Source organism: Nomascus leucogenys, chromosome 22a (assembly GCF_006542625.1).
Source record: "Nomascus leucogenys isolate Asia chromosome 22a, Asia_NLE_v1, whole genome shotgun sequence".
Lineage (NCBI taxonomy): Eukaryota > Metazoa > Chordata > Mammalia > Primates > Hylobatidae > Nomascus > Nomascus leucogenys.
Window position 1 is genome coordinate 2,459,059 of NC_044402.1, and position 19,713 is coordinate 2,478,771.

At 44.9% G+C, this 19,713-nt stretch overlaps 1 protein-coding gene across 12 annotated transcripts in view; it reads right to left on the minus strand.

Moving 5' to 3' along the window:
- Window positions 1-2,853: 2,853 nt before the first annotated feature.
- MARK3 (microtubule affinity regulating kinase 3) overlaps window positions 2,854-19,713 on the minus strand; it is a 119,400-nt gene continuing 102,540 nt past the window's right edge. For 3 of the 12 annotated variants that reach the window (XM_030803787.1, XM_030803784.1, XM_030803791.1), the window contains 5 exons: window positions 15,927-16,082; window positions 14,999-15,256; window positions 8,176-8,202; window positions 6,499-6,543; window positions 2,854-3,804 (listed from right to left, as the gene is read on the minus strand). In XM_030803787.1, coding sequence (XP_030659647.1) covers window positions 3,459-3,804; window positions 6,499-6,543; window positions 8,176-8,202; window positions 14,999-15,256; window positions 15,927-16,082 — 832 coding nt within the window. In that variant the 3' untranslated portion in view covers window positions 2,854-3,458. The remainder of the gene's footprint in view (window positions 3,805-6,498; window positions 6,544-8,175; window positions 8,203-14,998; window positions 15,257-15,926; window positions 16,083-19,713) is intronic. The other 9 variants (XM_003276185.4, XM_003276183.4, XM_030803790.1 and 6 more) reach the window with 8 other exon arrangements.

A 19,713-nucleotide genomic window follows, 5' to 3' on the forward strand; every position in this document is an offset into this window, starting at 1 on the left:
AGGTAGGAGAATGGCGTGAACCCAGGAGGTGGAGGTTGCGGTGAGCTGAGATCGCACCACTGCACTCCAGGCTGGGGGACAGAGAAAGACTCCGTCTCAAAAAAAAAAAAAAAAAAAAAGGTCAAGTTGGAAAGTTCCCGCAAGGTGAGCCTTAGGTCATGATGTCCACCTGCCTGACACCTGGAGGGCCCTCCAGGGCCTTGCCAGCTTCACTTCTTCTCCCTGGGCCTCTCCCCATGCTGCATCCAGGGCTCAGTCCTGGTTTCTCCTCTGTCTCACAGCTTTGAACAGGAGCCTTCCACCTGCTGAGGGCTTCCTATGGTCTCTCCCAGACCCGACCTCTCCCAATACTCACACTTTTTTTTTTTTTTTTTGAGACGGAGTCTCACTCTGTCGCCCAGGCTGGAGTGCAGTGGCGCGATCTTGGCTCACTGCAAGCTCCGCCTCCCGGGTTCACGCCATTCTCCTGTCTCAGCCTCCAGAGCAGCTGGGACTACAGGCGCCTGCCACTGCGCCCGGCTAATTTTTTGTATTTTTAGTAGAGATGGGGTTTCACTGTGGTCTCGATCTCCTGACCTCGTGATCCACCTGCCTCGGCCTCCCAAAGTGCTAGGATTACGGGCGTGAGCCACCACGCCCGGCCTTGTTTTTTTTTTTTTTTTTATACAGTCTCGCTCTGTTGCCCAGGCTGGAGTGCTGTGGCGCGATCTTGGCTCACTGCAAGCTCCGCCTCCCGGGTTCACACCATTCTCCTGCCTCAGCCTCCTCAGTAGCTGGGACTACAGGCGCCTGCCACGACGCCCGGCTAATTTTCTGTATTTTTAGTAAAGACAGGGTTTCACCATGTTAGCCAGGATGGTCTCGATCTCCTGACCTCGTGATCCACCCGCCTCGGCCTCCCAAAGTGCTGGGATTACAGGCGTGAGCCACTGCACCCAGCCGAACCCCCCACATGTTTATCCAACTGCCCACTAGACGTTGCCACTCAGTGTTTAAAGGGACTTCAAATTCAACACATCCCAGTTTGCTCTCCTCATCTTCTTCCCCTCCTGTCCCCAAACATCTCCCCAGCCACATTCCGCATCTCAACTAACAGCAATTCCGGCCTTTTTGCTTTCAGATCAAAAATCATGAAGCTGTCCTTGGCTCTACTCACCTCATATCCAACTCCAGGGAAAATGCAGTTCCCTCTTATTTCAAAATATGTCCAAAACCCAACCACCATCTGCGCCAAGGCCCATCCTCACCCAAGGCTGCACTACCTCTTGCCTGTATTACTGCTGAGAGCCTCCAGGCGGCTTTGCCAGCTTCTCCTTGCCCCATTTCAGTGAGTTCCAAACATAGCTGCCTGGTGATCCTCTGAAAGCCCAAGGCCACAAGGCTCATCATCCCCTCAGCTGCTGACATGTAGGAGAAGCATCTCTACACTCTGCTCCAGGCACGCCGTGCACTCAGGCCTCAGGACCAAGCAGTGCTCTTCCCCAGAAATCTGCGTGAATGTGCCCACCCAGGCCTCTGCCCAAGCAGCACTCTTCACATCCAGAGTGCTGATGAACCCCGTGCCTGCTCTGCGCTTTCTCACACCTGCTGCTGTGCTCCATACTAGGTAACTTACTTGTTTATCCACTGCCTAGAATGTCAGGCTCAAGGAGAGAGGGGTCTGTTTTGCTCACTGAGGATCTCAATCACAACAGTGCCTTGCCCACGCTAGAGAGAGACAACAATATTTCTGATTGACTGACTATCCAGACTTTCCTTCTTTTTTCTTTTTTTTTTCAGACAGGGTCTCATTCTGTTGCCCAAGCTGGAGTGCTGTGCACAATCACAGTTCACTGCAGCTTCAACCTCCTGGGCTCAAGCCTCCCAACTCAGCATCCTGAAGAGCTGGGACCACAGGTGTGCCACCACACTTGGCTGATGTTTTTATTATTTATTTATTTATTTAATTATTATTATTTTTTTGAGATGGAGTCTTGCTCTGTCGCCCAGGCTGGAGTGCAGTGGCACGATCTCGGCTCACTGCAAGCTCCGCCTCCCAGGTTCACGCCATTCTCCTGCCTCAGCCTCCCAAGTGGCTGGACCTACAGGCGCCCGCCACCACGCCCGGCTAATTTTTTTGTATTTTTAGTAGAGATGGGGTTTCACCATGTTAGCCAAGTTGGTTTTGATCTCCTTACCTTGTGATCCGCCCGCCTTGGCCTCCCAAATTGCTGGGATTACAGGCGTAAGCCACTGCGCCCGGGCAATGTTTTTATTTTTTGAAGATGTGGGGTCTTACCACGTTGTCCAAGCTGGTCCTGAACTACCGGACTCAATGATCCTCCAGCCTCAGCCTCCCAAAGTGCTGGGCTCACCGGTGTGAGCCACTGTGCCCGGCCTCCAGACTTTCATACTCTGACCAACAACAAACCCAGAACCCAAAATACCAATCAGTGTGACAACTTCCCTGTGAGAATAAAGCAACACAATGAGTGATGAGCTCATTACCCCTACACAACCACGTAGGTGTTGGACAAAAGCCGTAGGTCTGATTCATGTACTGAATCACAAGAAAAGAGAAAAGAAATTTACATACTTCACAGAGAACCAACCCAGAACCGTCAAGACCTGGTGTTTCTCCATAGGGCTGTGCCACAACTCCCAGCGTTAAGCTGCAGCTGCTCTGGATTCCCTTCCTTCTTGGGTCACCATGAGGGCCGTCTTCTCTCTTTATTGCCTTGGGAGAAAAAATATGCTGGTAATCACAAAATGCTGGGATCCCTGCTAGGGTCCACGTGGCCCCGAGCCTTCATACACATTACTTTTGCTCAACTTGAGGGTGTGTTAAATACAGTATTAGGAGACAATGCAAGATTTTACTGAGAAAAAGTGAATTTTTAATTATCTTGTGAATCTACTTAGAAAAACACACACAAGCAATGTTCACAACTATAAATTTAAACCTTTTGCACTAAAAAAAACACAAAACAACAAACACAAAACCACAGGCATGAACTGTAAACCTGTATTAACTATGAACTAGTCTTAAGGTTAATTCTTAGCAGTAATTCAGTATTTTCCTCCTTGGCAATTGTAATGTTTTAGCACCAGATGATCTCCCGCAGAGGTACTAGTAATGACTGGCTGCCAGTGTAGGGAGATGCTTCCACATACACCACTTCACACACATACTGTCCACTCTCACACCCACCCAGATGGGAGGCACATGGAGATGGGGCCACACGCTGACTCTCAGGGCAATGGAAGTAGGGCAGGGGGCGCATAGGTTGCACATCTTTAATGTAGTGCATTTGTAGAAAAAAGGCCAGCTTTCGTTCCCAGGCGTGCTCTCGTCCTCAGACTTTAATATCATGATTTAGAAGATGCAGACGTTATTGCCTAAATATTATTCTATACATTTCCATCTGTGTTCAGGAAAACACTTTAATTGCTACTTAATTTACATCATAATTACTGGGTTACAGCTTTAGCTCATTGGCAATTTTGGAGGCAATATTTTTGAAGGCTATGGATGTCCCCGATATCCGCTTAAACCGGACCCCGTTCAGAGACAGTCTTGGCAGCTTGCATACTTCCATTTCCCACTGCACGAGGTTCTCTGCGTGCCCATCTCCGTGGACACAGAAGAGCAAGAAGCGCTCCCTCTGCTCATAGTCGCAGTTATTGGCGTCCAACACTTTGCGGATTTCCCGCATCATGTCCCCGGGATCCATTGAACTAGTGGTTTTCATGCTCCAGGTGAAGCGTAGGGATCGAGGCTTTGCTTCTTTGTTTTCATCCTTTTGCTCAACAGATACATTGCGACTGAAATGCATAGAGGCAGGTTTATTTTTAATCGTACAGGAAAATCAACCTCTTACACTTCAGCTAGTTCCTCATTCACATCTTTGATACAACACAACTAACGACTGACCTCCACATTTTCCTGCACAGACTCACATTTGTAACTAAGTCTATTTTCGTCTATTTTCTTCCCCCACCCCCTAAAAGTCATAAGCCACACACAAAAACATCTACCTGGCTGGAAAATCTTCACCAGCCACCTGTGCTTACTAAAATGAACAAAGTAATTGGTTAAGCAGAATCCTTGGAAATCAGGCAAAAGGGACAGCATGCCCCACTCCTCCACTCAGGGCTCTGCAGGCCCAGCTCAGGGAGGGAGTTGGCAGCCAGCTCCTGCCCACCCCACCCATCCACCCTGGGCTGTCCCTCTCCTGCAACACTGTTCTTTCAGATGTGAATCACTGTAACTGGCACTCAGGGTAACTGGAGACTCAACACCCGCAGTCTAAAATTGCTTTGCTGTACAGTCCTGAGGCTGAACATGATGCTCTACCCACCTCATTGTTTTTCCTCCTCTCTGGTTTGTTAATTAAGCGTCCAATTATACAGATAAAGCAAAAATCTTAGATGACACAATCTTACTACTGGAATAGATGGAAAAATGCAATGGGACACTTCTCTGTCTGTGGAGGACTGACACCACCCATGTGGATGTTCTGTGGATTCAGAATGTAAGCCTTGGTCTGATGCCCAAGAGGCAGCATAAGTAGGGCCCAGGCCTGGGTTTCTAGGGAACACCACGGTTCACCAGCCATTGATGGGCATTTAGTCATTATTGCCACAAGCCGTTATTTATATTCTCATGTGTGTATCTGGTGGCCTCAATTAAGACAGTGAGTGCCTAGCATTCTTGGGAGTAAAATAGTCTATGTACCTTAAGTACACTCCATCCTATGGCCAACTAACCAGAGGTGAGGGGCAATAGCTTTTACATATGCACATAGCTCTCCGTGTCACCAACCTGCTAGTATTCAATTTGGTTCACATCCACCAATACTGATGAGAAGCTTCTTATGTATAAAATGCCACGTTAGATACTAAATGGGTTACAAAGATAAGCAAAAGCTCTCAAACTAATCTGGAGCCAGGAAGACTGTAAGGTGAGGCAACAGTAGCAGCACAGGAAAGGTTGGCCATCTCCTAGAGGGCAGCAGAAGAGGTGGAGCCCGCCTAGCAGGAGAGCGTGACAGGCAGGATGAGACAAGGAGGAAATGGCACGGGTGGGGGTGGACCTGCATCTGAGGAGAGCTATGAAGAGCCATGGGATTTCAACAAAATGCAATGAGACAGGGAAGAGTTTTTGCTTTGAGTAGAGGGGATCACAGCCAAAGGGGAGGTAGGAAAGTACAGGATGTGTCTGTGGCATAATAAAGTACACAGACTGAGTGGAACTGGAGGCACAGTGTCATCACCCCCACAACAGCTGGTGGCACTTAATAAGCACTTGTGGTGGTCAGGCCCCAACTTACTTGATGCCCACGTAGGCCCTATTATCTCACCTTCCTATTATGGGTGGGGAAACAAACCAGGATCTAGAGCCTGCTCCTGGCTGGGATGGGGAGGTCTGGAGGCACTTACCCCAATGCTCTGCCTTGATGGGGCAGTGGAGCTGGGGCTGCTGGGGCAGCCTGGACCATGCCACTCATGGCCTCGCAGGGACATGGCCGGGTGAAATAGTGGAGGTCACTGAAGGTTTTAATTCAGAAAGGTCATATGACCAGAAGCGGGCTTTTAGAAGGACCAAAAGGACAAACAGTGAACGAGGACCTGAAATAGTCTGCTAGTGACTGGCATAAAAAAGGGCACAAGTGGAAGAGGCCTAGAACTAGGGACACAGAGTCCTAAGGCTACCTGGTGATTGCCTCCCCCCAAAATCCATGCAATGATAACTACGCAAAATGGAAAAGCAAGGCCAGGCGCCACAGCTCATGTCTGTCATCCCAGCACTTTGGGAGGTTGAGGTGGGAGGTTCACTTGAGCCTAGGAGTTTGAGACCAGCCTGGCCAACATGGTGAGACCCCCATCTCTACAAAAAATACAAAAATTAGCCAGCATGGTGGCAGTGCCTGTGGTTCCAGATACTCAGGAGGCTGAGGTTGGAGGATCGCATAAGCCCGGGAGCCTGAGTAAGCCGTGATCACGCCACTACACTCCAGTCTGGGTGACAGAGCGAGACCGTGTCTCAGAAAAAAAAAAAAGAAAAGCAAAACACTCAACTATATAGTCACCATTCTTAGAAGAAAATGTATCTAGTTTGAAATATGGACATTCTATTAAGTACCTTGCTTTTATTCCTTGTGACGAGAACCATGTGAGGAGTCAGTGATGAACTGAGGGCTTATTTCTCTAAGCACTGCTACCCAACCCAGACCTCCAAAGGCTGTTAACGCCCAGGCAGGAAGGCTGAAGGCATCGCCATGCTTTTAACACAAACACAAATGTAGAGCAGAGGCCAAGCTGGATCTGGACGGTGCTCATGGCAGGCTGGCGCCCCCTTGTGGCCACCCTCTCTACCTGATGCCAACCTCTCCAAGTTTTAACTCCTACAGAGGCAGCAGGAATACAATAGGGAACATTCAGAAAATAGTGTTGCCTCTGCCACAGAAATGAAGTAAACACCTGAAAAAAATTTTAAGTAAAAATCATTTCCCTCACCTTGAGCCCTCATATCTCCCGTTCCTCTCATATTCAGTTGGAAGCCTCAATGGACAGAATGTAGAAGCAGAGAGAAGAGGGAAAGAGGGAAAGAGAAAAGAAATCTTACATGCCAGTACATGTAAACCATCATCAAAACCAACAGCAACACCATAAAATGAACAAAGCCAAAACACGTTTTAAACACCAGCTGGGCTTATGAAAACTCTTCCTCTCATTTGACTGAGCCAGCGCTACCTTCTTCCACAAGGCTGCAGGGGTGTACACAGGGGCCAGCTCCATGCTACACACTGCACCCATCACACACATTGCACGCCATACCGCTGCACACTGCACACACTGCACACCACGCACGCACAGCAGGCACTCCTGCTGGCTCTTCAGCCTGAGGACACTCGGCCTCAGAATGGGGTTATTCTCACTTTCTAACTGCACCACACAGTACAATGGGTTTCCAATTAAAAGCCAATGAGGCTACCAGTTGGATTCCATATTCAGTTATTACCTGTTCTGTCCAAGGAAAAATCAGACAAGTGGGAAGATCAATTAAAAAATAATAATAGAATGGAACTTCCAACAGGAAGAAAGTGCTTTTCCCACAGTTTCGACCTGCAGCTTGGCCTTCTGGTGACTTGAGAGGCACAGGTACAACGTAGCCCTTCATTAATGTGTGCATTAAGAAAGCAACATTTTTGGTCTCTTAATTATCACCATCAAAAAATATGCTTTTCTTTTTTGAGGCGGGGTCTCACTCCCCTAGGCTGGAGCACAGTGGCATGGTCATGGTTCACTGCAACCTTGACCTCCCAGGGCTCAGGTGATCCTCCTGCCTCAGCCTCCTGAGTAGCCGGGACCACAGATGTGTGCCACCACGCCCGGCTAATTTTTGTATTATTTGTAGAGGCGGGGTTTTGCCATGTTGTCCAGGATGGTCTCGAACTCCTAGGCTCAAGTGATCCGCCCGCCTATGCCTCCCAAAGTGCTGGGATTACAGGCATAAGCCACCACGCCTGGCCTAAAAAATATTAATAAAATCAGAACACCACTTACTGTAGTGCTTTAAGTAAAAATAATGAGATACTCTTTCTTCAGTGGTTGCTGGAAAGTGGCTTTCAACTCTGAAAATATTAAAACGTTTCTGCTATGCAGCTGTTCACGTTTTAATTTCTGAAAAAGCCAAATCAAATGAGGCTGTAGCTTTGAATTTTATGCTTGTTTTCTGTATTAGCTCATTTTCCTGTCATTTTAAAGCCTTTTGCTAATTCCATCCTCAGTGAAATAAAAATAACACAATTACCACTTACCTTTTGCATGCCTGTGGATAATCATTAATTGTACATTAACATTACTGAGCATCTCATTCTTCAAACAGGAGCATGCTAAGTGTTATTAGTATGAAGACAGAATTATTTGGATGCTAAATAATTCTACCGAAGAAAGAAAATACACAGAGCATGCATCAGCCTTTTGTTGCATGGGTGCCATAGTCCCTTTAAAATGCCTGACAGAGTTAATCTATTTCTTTTCAATTTCCTTTCAAGGAATTAAGTATTTAGTTCTCAGCAGAAAGTTTAGTTTATAAGGAAAAAACAGGGCCAGAAAGCCAAACCTAATGTTAATCGCAGGAGCCATTTGGGAGTGAGGATTGAAAAATAAATGTGTATATATAAATCCTACCTTTTGATAAACCTGAATGACATGTTTCTAAAAGAAATTAAGTAAAAAAAAAAAAAAAATTAACAAAAATAACTCGCACGAATTAAACAGAAAATCTAATCAATTACAGAGAGAAAGAAAAAAACAAAGCAGGGTTCCTTCTCTGGCCAATCAACAAAGAAATGCTGACATTTGTTGAAAAAGTAAAATTATTACAGGTAATTAAATGAGTATGTGATCTTTTAATATATCAAAAAAAGTAAGAAAAGGTTTAGCAGTACATATTGACATTAGCTGTAAATTAAAAGTTCTTCAGATGGACACACCTTTTTTTTTTTTTTTTTTTAAAGACAGAGTCTCGCTCTGTCACAGTGCAGTGGTGCAATCTCAGCTCAATGCAACCTATGTCTCCTGGGTTCAAGCAATTCTTGTGCCTCAGTGTCCTGAGTAGCTGGAATCACAGGCGCGCGCCACCATGCCCAGTTAATTTCTATATTTTCAGTAGAGACAGGGTTTTGCCATGTTGGCCAGTCTGGTCTCGAACTCATGGCCTCAAGTGATCAGCCCACCTTGGCCTCCCAGAACGCTGGGATTACAGGTGTGAGCCACTGCGCTGGCCAGATACACTTTCTAAGATAAAATTTATGTCCTATGTTAAAGAAGTGACAAGTCATTTGCAATGTACTAATAAAACATCTTTCAATTTTCTTCAGAATACCTTATGAACAAAAATCTTGCCTTCTTATTACACAAACATTAAAAATTTCATTATAAAATATTTGACCACTAAGAAAAAATCATTACTTCTTTCAGGAAAATCAAACAAACATTAACATATTATTTGCTACAGTGGTATGACATAAATCACTTTTTAAGAAAAAAATAGGTGATTGGGATTTAAACTAAAGTAGACTTTTCAGTCTTAGATATCAAAATGAATAAAAACTAAGTGGCAAGACAACAGTATGAATTTTGCTTTTATGTAATAAACAGGAAGAATTCTATTTAAAAGGGGTAACTCAGGTTATTAAAAAAATTTAAGGAGATGTGCAGGTTGTGCTGAAAACAATCTGACAAAATATTTTTCAAACTACGAATGAGGTTTTTATGATCAATGCGATCAGCTTCCCTGGGCAAAAATAGGCTGAGTTTGTTAATTTCTATTTGTAAAGTCCAGTTCTGTAACTGTATATAGCAGGCAGTCATCTATATCTGCTGAATGCCTGGATTAATGAAATCCTTGGTTGGGATAACTTTGGCATTGCTTTAGGTATTAATTTACCAATTTAAAAAAGTCTGACTACTATAAATAACTGCCAATCACTTCATAATCAGATCAGTGGTATACAGCAGCATCATCAACAGTACAATCATGCACGCGAAAACCTTTAATATATACTGCAATATTATCCAAAATATTTTAGTTGAAAATGATTAAAAGGTCTTTAAGACCTATTTTTATTTCCTAATTTTCTTTTACTTTTAAATATTTATTTATTTATTTATTTAGAGACAAGGTCTTGCTCAATCACTCAGGCTGGAGTACAGTGGTGTGATCATAGCTCACTGTAACCTCAAACTCCTGGGTTCGAGCAATCCTCCTGCCTCAGCCTCTCAAGTAGCTGGGACTACAGGCATGCACCACCACTCCTGGCTAATTAAAAAATGTTTTTGTAGAGATGGGGGTCTCATTATGTTGCCCAGGTCAGTCTTGAACTCCTGGCTTCAAATGATCCTCCTGCCTCACCTTCCCCCAAAGTGCTAGGATTACAGGCATGAGCCATGTACAGTGCCTGGCCCATTTCCAAACTTTTTTTCTTTTTATTAAAAAAATAGGCCGGGCGCGGTGGCTCACGCTTGTAATCCCAGCACTTTGGGAGGCCGAAGTGGGTGGATCATGAGGTCAGGAGATCGAGACCATCCTGGCTAACACGGTGAAATCCCGTCTCTACTAAAAATACAAAAAATTAGCCGGGCGTGGTGGTGGGCGCCTGTAGTCCCAGCTACTCGGAGAGGCTGAGGCAGAAGAATGGCGTGAACCCGGGAGGCGGAGCTTGCAGTGAGCCGAGATCGCGCCACTGCACTCCAGCCTGGGTGACAGAGTGAGACTCTGTCTCAAAAAAAAATAAAAAAAATAAAAAAAAAAATAAATAAATAAATAAATAAATAAATAAAAGGCTGGGTGTGGTGGCTCATGCCTGTAATCCCAGCACTTTGGGAGGCTGAGGTGGGCGGATCACTTGAGGTCAGGAGTTTGTGACCAGCCTAGCCAACACGGTGAAACCCTGTCTCTACTAAAAATACAAAAATAGCTGGGTGTGGTGGCATGCAACTGTAGTCCCAGCTACTCGGGAGGCTGAGGCAGGATAATCGCTTGAACCCAGGAGGCAGACACTGCAGTGAGCCGAGATCGTGCCACTGCACTCCGGCCTGGGGAACAGAGCGAGACTCCGTCTCAAAAAAAAAAAAAAAAATAGAGATGGGGTGTCATTATGTTGTCCAGGCTGGTCTTGAACTCCTGGGCTCAAGCGATCCATGTGGCTCAGCCTCCCAAAGTGCTGGGATTATAGACATGAGCCATGGTGCCTGGCCATTTCCTAATCTTCCACTGGGAAAAATCAGGGTTACTGGTCAATTACTATAGGAGTGCTTTTCTTAACTTTTCCTCCTATAATCCCTTGAAGTATAAAGAGGAAGGAGGAGGAGGAGGCCTTCACACTGCCCATGGCAACATGGATCAACCTGAGGGCAGAGGCACTTGCGTGTGCCTGGCTGTTCTGCCTGCAGGGTATGGGTGACTGCAGTCTCTGAGCAAGGCCAGGCCTGATCCCAAGGGGAGAGAGTTTTGCTTCTGACTACAAAGGGCCCATAGCTCTCCAAAGCCATGTGCTCTCCAAGCAGAGTGCAGGCTTCCTGACTCCAGCCCTCTCCAGACCTGGCCACACCAGGTCTCCCTTGCAGCATCTAAGTGCAAACACCTCAGCCTTTCAGGTAATGCAATTTTAATCCTAGCAATTCTTGCTAAAGGAGGATAAGAACTTTCAACCACTCTAGCAAGGATTTTGATTGTTTTCAAGAACAAACTGTCAATAGCTGATTAAGTATAGCACTAAGGGAGACAACAGACCTCAGTTAATAAACTTTAACAAGACAGGATAAAAGACTACCTTTCTGCAAAAATCTGGGGGTGGTAATAGCCTGGAAACTGTAAATAAGATGACCACTTAGAATTCTTTTAAACAACAAGCCTGAGTCTCTAATTTTAATTCAAATATATGAAATAAACGTAATGCAACTGTCACACCTGCAACTTTTTTCTAAGGGGAGCACAGTGTAGTGGCTAAAAGGGCAGAGTCTGGTCAGATAGACCTGGCTCAGCCTGATACTTCTTTTTTTTGAGACGGAGCGTCACTCTGTCGCCCAGGCTAGTGTGCAATGGTGTGATCTTGGCTCTCTGCAAACTACGCCTCCTGGGTTCAAGCCATCCTCTTGCCTCACCGTCCCAAATAGCTGGAATTACAAGCATGTGCCACAACATCAAGCTAATTTTTGTATTTTTAGTAGAGATGGGGTTTCACCATGTTGGCCAGGCTGGTCTTGAACTCCTGACCTTGAATGATCTACTTGATCTACCTGCCTTGGCCTCCCAAAGTGCTGGGATTACAGGTGTAAGCCACTGCACCAGGCCCTGATACTTTTTAAAATATGTGCCTTAATCTCTCCAAACTTCACCTTCAGTTTCTTTTACAAAATGGGGTGGACTATGGAGATTAAATTAAATGAGGAGTGTGTGTGCACACTTGTACATGTGTATAAATATACTCATTTCACACATATAAATGTGTGTATGATACTCATTTTATACATAAAATATGCATATATATAATGTACATACATATTTATATGTATAAAATGAATATGACTGTATCTATGTATATAGATATCTACCTTAGCACATAATAAGCATTCAAATAATGGTAGCTTTGGCTGGGCGCGGTGGATCCCTTGAGGTCAGCAGTTCAAGACCAGCCTGGCCAACATGATAAAACCAGGTCTCTACTAAAAATACAAAAATTAGCCAGGCGTGATGGTGGGCGCCTGTAGTCCCAGCCACTCGGGAGGCTGAAGCCAAGAATCACTTGAACCTGGAAGGCGGAGGTTGCAGTGGGCTGAGATCATGCCACTGCACTTCAGCCTGGGAGATAAAGTGAGACCCCGTGGAAAAAAAAAAAAGAGGTAGCTGATATTTTTATCAATGATAATCTTGTTTCCTTTTTTCCATTATATACATGTAATAAAAATCAATGCTGGTCTTTTGTGTTTTTTTTTTTTGTTGTTTTTTTATTTTTTGAGACAGAGTTTCACTGTTGTTGCCCGGGCTGGAGTGCAATGGCGTGATCTCGGCTCACCACAACCTCTGCCTCCTGGGTTCAAGCGATTCTCCTGCCTCAGTCTCCCTGGGATTACAGGCATGTGCCACCATGCCCGGCTAATTTTGTATTTTTAGTAGAGACTGGGTTTCTCCATGTTGGCTAGGATGGTCTCAAACTCCCGACCTCAGGTGATCCACCTGCCTCAGCCTCCCAAAGTGCTGGGATTATGGGCGTGAGCCACTGTGCCCGGCCAATGCTAGTCTTTTTTTTTTTTTTTTGAGACGGAGTCTCGCTCTGTCATCACCCAGGCTGGAGTGCAGTGGCGTGATCTTGGCTAAATGCAACCTCTGCCTCCCAGGTTCAAGCGATTCTCCTGCCTCAGCCTCCAGAGTAGCTGGGACTACAGGTGTGCGCCACCACCCCTGGCTAATTTTTATATTTTTAGTAGAGATGGGGTTTTGCCATGTTGGCCAGGCCTGTCTCAAACTCCTGACCCCAGGTGATCCGCCCTCCTTGGCCTCCCAAAGTGCTGAGATTACAGGCATGAGCCACCTGGCCCAGCCCAATACTAGTCTTACAATGACTGAAAAAAGAGTACAAAGAAGACAAATAAACTCAAAGTTTTTTTTTTGTTTGTTTTTTGTTTTTTTTTTTGAGATGGAGTCTCGCTTTGTCACCGGACTAGAGTGCAGTAGTACGATCTTGGCTTGCTGCAACCTCTGCCTTCTGGATTCAAGCAATTCTCCTGTCTAAGCCTCCTGGGTAGCTGGGACTCCAGGCGCCCACCACCATGCCTGGCTAATTTTTGTATTTTTAGTAGAGACGAGGTTTCACCATATTGGTCAGGCTGGTCTCAAACTCCTGACCTCAGGAGATCCACCCACCTCGGCCTCCCAAAGTGCTGGGATTACAAGCGTGAGCCATCACGGCTGGCCAGGAAGGAATGATTTATTCTGGGAGTCACCAGACTCTTCTCAGATTGAACTCACTGTCTCTCTTGCTGGCTGGTCATGAATGGGTGCCCCAAACCTGGCAAAGCTCTTTGGCCGATTCCGTTTTGCCCAGTTTAAAATGAGGTGGCTTAATAAAGGGGCTAAGAAGCGAGTAAGAGGGTAAATAGAAACCTTCTGACGCATCTGACTTCTAGTTAATGCTAATGGATGTTAGAAATCCTCCCTAATCTAGGCGGAGGTTGAAGTTAGCCAAGATTGCACCACTGCACTCCAGCCTTGGCGACAGTGAGAATCCGTCTCAAAAAAGAAAAAGGAATACTACTCCCTAATCTATTCCATGTCCTAATAATAAGCAGATCAGACTTTAATGTGACTCACCGAAGTTTCAGATGATTGAATATAAGATTACATTTAGCTTAGTTTAAATAATGGAGATGGAGTGAAATGAAGTAATAGGCTATAGGCCATAGGGAATGCAGAAAAACAGAGGGGGGTACTGATCATTTCAGACCCGGGAAAGACTCCTACTGCTGTCCTGTAAGCTACAGATGACAAATAAGAGGGTCCGTCCCAAGCAAACCTGCAAGATACCACAGACAGAGTCATCCACAGCTAGGCTTAATTTCAAAACATTTCCCCAAGGATGTCCTGAAACTGCAGGGGCTCTTGGGTTTCCTGGGTTCCTTCTTGGAAAGGTGCCTTTCACTATTGTTTATGGTTCAAAGTGATATCCTTTCTTTTTCCTCTTGAAGCAGCCAGTATTTCTGGGCTTTTGTAACAGGTAACAAGGTTATGGAAATGAAGTTATCTCAAAGGACCCTTGAGAGTTTACTGAGGCCCCAAATGCTAGCCTACTAGACACATGGAGCATTTTAAAAAATTTCCAGGACCATCAGCCAAGAATCATGCAGCATTTAATAAAAATAACTTAATAATAGTAACATTATTTTTTGATAATAAACCACAGATTTTTTCTCCAAAACGATACCATTTAAGGACATTACCTTGCTCTCAATATAAATAACTAAGACTGAGAGAGAAACTTTCAAGATTTGGACTCTAAGAAATTTACTGCTCCTTAACAACAATTAAGTGAGAAAAGAGAAGCTGTCTCTTTCCTCTGAGGCTGAAGATGATTAGGAAAGACATGCATGGTCTTTCCTGCTGATTGTTACGGAGTGCCAGCCCCCACCCCACACCAGAACTCGAGGTCTGCCTGCCCAACAACAACCAACATGCCATGCAGACAGATATGTGAGCAAAAGGAACAATAATTAAAGAACAGTAACAAAAACCTCCTAAATGCTAGTTAACTTTTAGTGTTATGAGGACTCTGAGCTCTACAATTTCTACTTTAGAGGTTTAAAAGTATAAAGTTAGATATATATAAAACCAGAAAACCATGAGCTGAAGGAAGACTGAAAAGCATCCAGGCAGCAGTGGCTTCACACAACAAAAAAGACATCTTTCCTTTTGCTGTACGTGTTCACTCCAAAACAACCAGCACCTAGCACTTACCTCCTTGTGAGTTTTGAAGTTAATTTACTAAAGAGATTAGTGGAGCCTCGGCTTCGAGTCTGGGACAACGGCGTGGCTTCATGGGACAGGCTGGGAGAGGCAGGAGGGCCATTATATGTTGCGGTTCGCCGTTCCCGGGGCTGGCCGTGGAAAGTGCTACGACTGGCAGTGCCTCTTGGGAAGCGGATTCGATCCGGGGTGGCTGCACTACTAATACTGTGTGTTGAAGCAACTGGAGTTCTCTGATCAGGAATAGTACTATAAGATCAGAAAGTAAGAAGCTCTCAGAACATGATATACAAAAATTTACAGTCACAATATACCTTTTATACACAGTGGAGAAAATCGGGTATAAAAATCCAGATCCAAGGAGTATTTTATAGGACTTAGGAGCAAAAGGTAAGTTAAGTGAGAAAGGGTACCAAAAGAACAATACATAATGAGACAAAGCCTCATGGAGTTTAAGGGACCAGTATTATATATATTTTCAAGGACAAGATTAATGCAGGGAAATTCTAGGACAGAGAACAGCTAACTCAAACTTTTCCCCTTTGCTTCCCTCTCAAATTGCTTACATAAAGAGAACTGTGCCAATGCCAAAGAAATAAAGGATATGCAGGCGTAACTGAAGAACAGGCAACTAAAAAGTTTTGGAAGTACACAAATGATATATGTATAAAATTCCACATGCTGAAAGCAACTTGGGAGGAGCAGGAACTTCTTATACACTTTGCAGTACGCAAAGGCACGAAGACACACAATACACAACCGAGGACATCATGACACAAGATGTGCTTAACTAAAATCACATGGAGGAAGGACACCTTGTGGACAACTGTAACAAAATCTCAGACTATAAAATCCACAGCACAAAATTAAGAAGCAGTGGGTACACATTAGTTTCACAAAGAATGTGCATTTTTCTTACATAGCCTTGAAGTTATCTCCTTCACTGTCTATTGGAGGTAACATCATCTTGGGGTGCCCAGAGGCTGACATGGACATCGACTTCTGATGTCTCAGCCGACAGGTAGATGTACAAACTGAGGCAGGGCTAGCTGCGTAAGCGAACATTTCTGTCAGGCTGGGAGGGGTTTGGGTTCAGGCAGAGGCAGAAACACAGTATGAAGGAGCAGTGACCACAGAGCAACCTGTGTGTAATGCACACACCTTCCTCCCAAGGCATCTCATTTTTGGTAAAGAATAAAAATCTCTTAAGCTTGTTTTGGAGATTCTGGAGCAACTGCTAACCTATAGTTGCTTTTTTTTTTTCTTCAAACAGTAATCATAAAAATGTATTACCTTAAAAGAAAATAGCAGATTACATGTTTGAATATCTGCTTCTATGAGAGGGACAATGTCCTCTGAGGGTATGAACAAAATAAAACCTATTCTAAGAGATGCCTCAATTCAAATCTAAGTGGTAAAATGAATATATAATATGAGCATGCTATGCTCTCAACCTGTTCCCAAAACACACTGACATATTTTATTTTTTATTTACTTTTTTTTTTGTAGAGACAGGGTCTTGCTATATTGTCCAGGCTGGTCTTAAATTTGTGGCTTCAAGTGATCCTCCCGCCTTGGTCTTCCAAAGTGTTGGGATTACAGGTGTGAGCCACCACACCCGGCCCACACTGATGTATTTTAAATGAATTAATAAGATAACAGGTATAGGAACTAGCTGTTATATTACACAGTATCCTATGTTGTCTGGTGTTTTTTTGAGACAGGGTTTTGCTGTCACCTAGCTGCAGTGCAGTGGTAAGATCATGGCTCACTGCAGCCTCAACTTCCTGGGCTCAGGCGGTTCTCCCACCTCAGCCTACTAAGTGGCTGGGAATACAGGCGCACTCCACCATGCCTGGCTAATTTTGTATTTTTAGTAGAGAGAGTTTTGCCATGTTGCCCAGGCTGGTCTTGAACTCCTGGGCTCAAACGATACGCCTGCCTTGGCCTCCCAAAGTGTTGGGATTACAGGCATGAGCCACCATGCCCAGCCTTCCAATGTTGTTTTAACAATATAGTCTAGAACCTTCCTAACCAAAGGACATTTACTCCAAGATAAAAAACGGTCAGCAGAGCCCCCTTCTCCAAGATGGGCAAATTCATCAGAGCAAATTAACTGTTAACAGACACGGTAAGATAGAGTGGCTGGAAGTCTGCGGTTTCACCTAACACACACAGTTACCAGACAAAACTACCCACAGGAGTCTCACTGGGACACATTATTTGGAATTCCAGCTCAGTAATCATGTCCTTGGAATTCAAGGGCAGTTTCTTTCCTTTAAGGATAAGTAGGAATACAGCTCTTCCAGTGCCTTTCTGCAGAAATCCTTTGGAAGGATTAAAACCTGGAAACCGGCAAGTTCTTCCTTTCCCTCACTCCCCATACCCAGACTAACGACATCTTGTTGGTGTCAACTTCCTAGTAGCTCTTCAGGTGGCCCATCTGCTCCACTTCTACCAGGGCCTCAGTATAGAGCCTCACTCCTTGCCTTCACTGGGTCCCCTGCCTTTGCCCCAACACCTCCAATCTATTCACCTTACAGCTGAGAACTTCTTAACATATAAACCAGACCCTGTCACTCATCTTCTCATACTTCTACAGAACACCAAGTCTTTGGTACAAAGTTCAGTCTCCTCGACTCAGAATGCAAGTACACAACCCCAGGCCCCTGAAGTCTGGCCCCTGCCATCTCTCTAGGCTTTGCCTTCTATCATTCCCTCCTGGAACTCAATTTTCTAGCCTTCCTGATGATGTGTGGTCCATTGGCCAAGCACCAGGTCAGAAAATGTTTGCAGGAGTTACTCTCTTGGTATGGAGGGCTGGGATCTTTCTATTTACTCTTCAAAAATGAACCAGACGTCGTCATCTCCATGAAGTATTATCTGATCCACTTTCCCTCTGAGAGTTAAATCACTTCTGTTTTTAGCTCATGCATACCACATTGTATCCTGGTGACCCTTCTCTGCTGGAGGTCCCTGAAAACACAGCCCAAAATCTTGTCAATGTGCCCCCCACCAGTGTAAGCAGAAAGCCTGGCAGGGCAGGTATTCAATAAACGTTCTCCTAACAGAGCAGATTAATTAATTAGCAACTGGAATTCTGATAGTCCCAACATAAGGGAGATACATCTTTAAAATCAAGAGCTGCTTGTCCCTGAATTAACATTTTTATTTAAATTTTTATTTTTGGAGACAGGGTCTTGCTCTATTCACCCAGGCTAGAGTGCAGTGGCACTATCACAGCTTGCTGCAGCCTCAACCTCCCGGGGTCAAGCAATCCTCCTATCTCAGCCACAGGAGTGTGCCACTATGCCTGGCTAATTTTTAAATTTTTTGTAGAGATGGTGTCTCACTACGATGGCTAGGCTGGTCTTGAACTCCTGGGTTCAAGTGATCCTTCTGCCTCGGCCTCCCAAAGTGCTGGGATTATAGGCCTTGTGAGCCACTGTGCCTGGTTCTGTCCCTGCATTTTTGTTTGAGAATTTCTGCCCTCTGACTTGGGAGAATTTACACAGTCTGAGAAGCACTGGAAGCAAATGTCTTATAAAGACAAAAATTTATTCAGTTTCGTATTTCTGCCACTCCGTATCCATTCTTTTCCTGCAGCAACAATACTCAAATTTTGCTTTGGTGGAAGCAACTCTAGGCCCCACACAGATCAAGGAGACAACCTGAGGGCTTCTGCTTGAGCATAGCTGTGTGCGGGAAGAAGTTATGTCTGACGGTGCCGAGCCCAATTGTGGAACTACGGCCAAGGAGGCAGAAGCAGATGGACCCTAACTCTAGCCCTGGACTTTTTTTAGTTATATGAACCAACAGCCCTTTTATATTTAAGCCTGTTTAGACTGGGTTTTCTGTCACCTGCAACAGAGACAGTTCTAACTGACTAAGGTTTTAGAAGAAATGCTCAGTTGTTTCTTGTACACGTGTACAGACACACGTACACATGAATGCACACAAATGTTATTATTATTATTTTTTTTTTGCGATGGAGTCTCACTCTGTCGCCCAGGCTGGACTGGAGTGCAGTGGCGTGATCTCCACTCACTGCAAGCTCTGCCTCCTGGGTTCACGCCGTTCTCCTGCCTCAGCCTCCCGAGTAGCTGGGACTACAGGCGCCCGCCACCACGCCTGGCTAATTTTTTGTATTTTTTGTAAAGACGGGGTTTCACCATGTTACCCAGGGTGGTCTCGAACTCTTGACCTCGTGATCCACCTGGCTCGGCCTCCCAAAGTGCTGGGATTACAGGCGTGAGCCACTGCGCCTGGCTACACAAATGTATTTTTCTAACAAGATACAGCTAAATACAACTATCTCTTGTGCCCTTACCTTTCAGGGTGAGTCCAGGGTCAACACACTCTACCTCCAGCTGTTGACTTTTTTCTTGCCCAAATTAGGAGCTAGTATCAGTAGATGCGCCAAGAAAAGCAGGGGAAGAAGACGCAGTTGTTTGACCCTTTCCCTGGTGAATACAAATGGTGCCAAAGTCTTTGGAGAAGGAAGAGGCTTTTAGTTAGCCTGCAGGCAGAAGGGTGCTCCATCGATTCCCAATGAAGCACACTGCTGACAGGCCAAGCTAGATCTTTAAGGCATATAAGCATTGTAAGAGGGTGTGGGCAGATGCTTTGCAGCAAAAAAACGGATCCTCTAGAGACCTAAGAAGGAAATGTAAATTTATTTTCTCATTATAAATTAAAAAAAATTT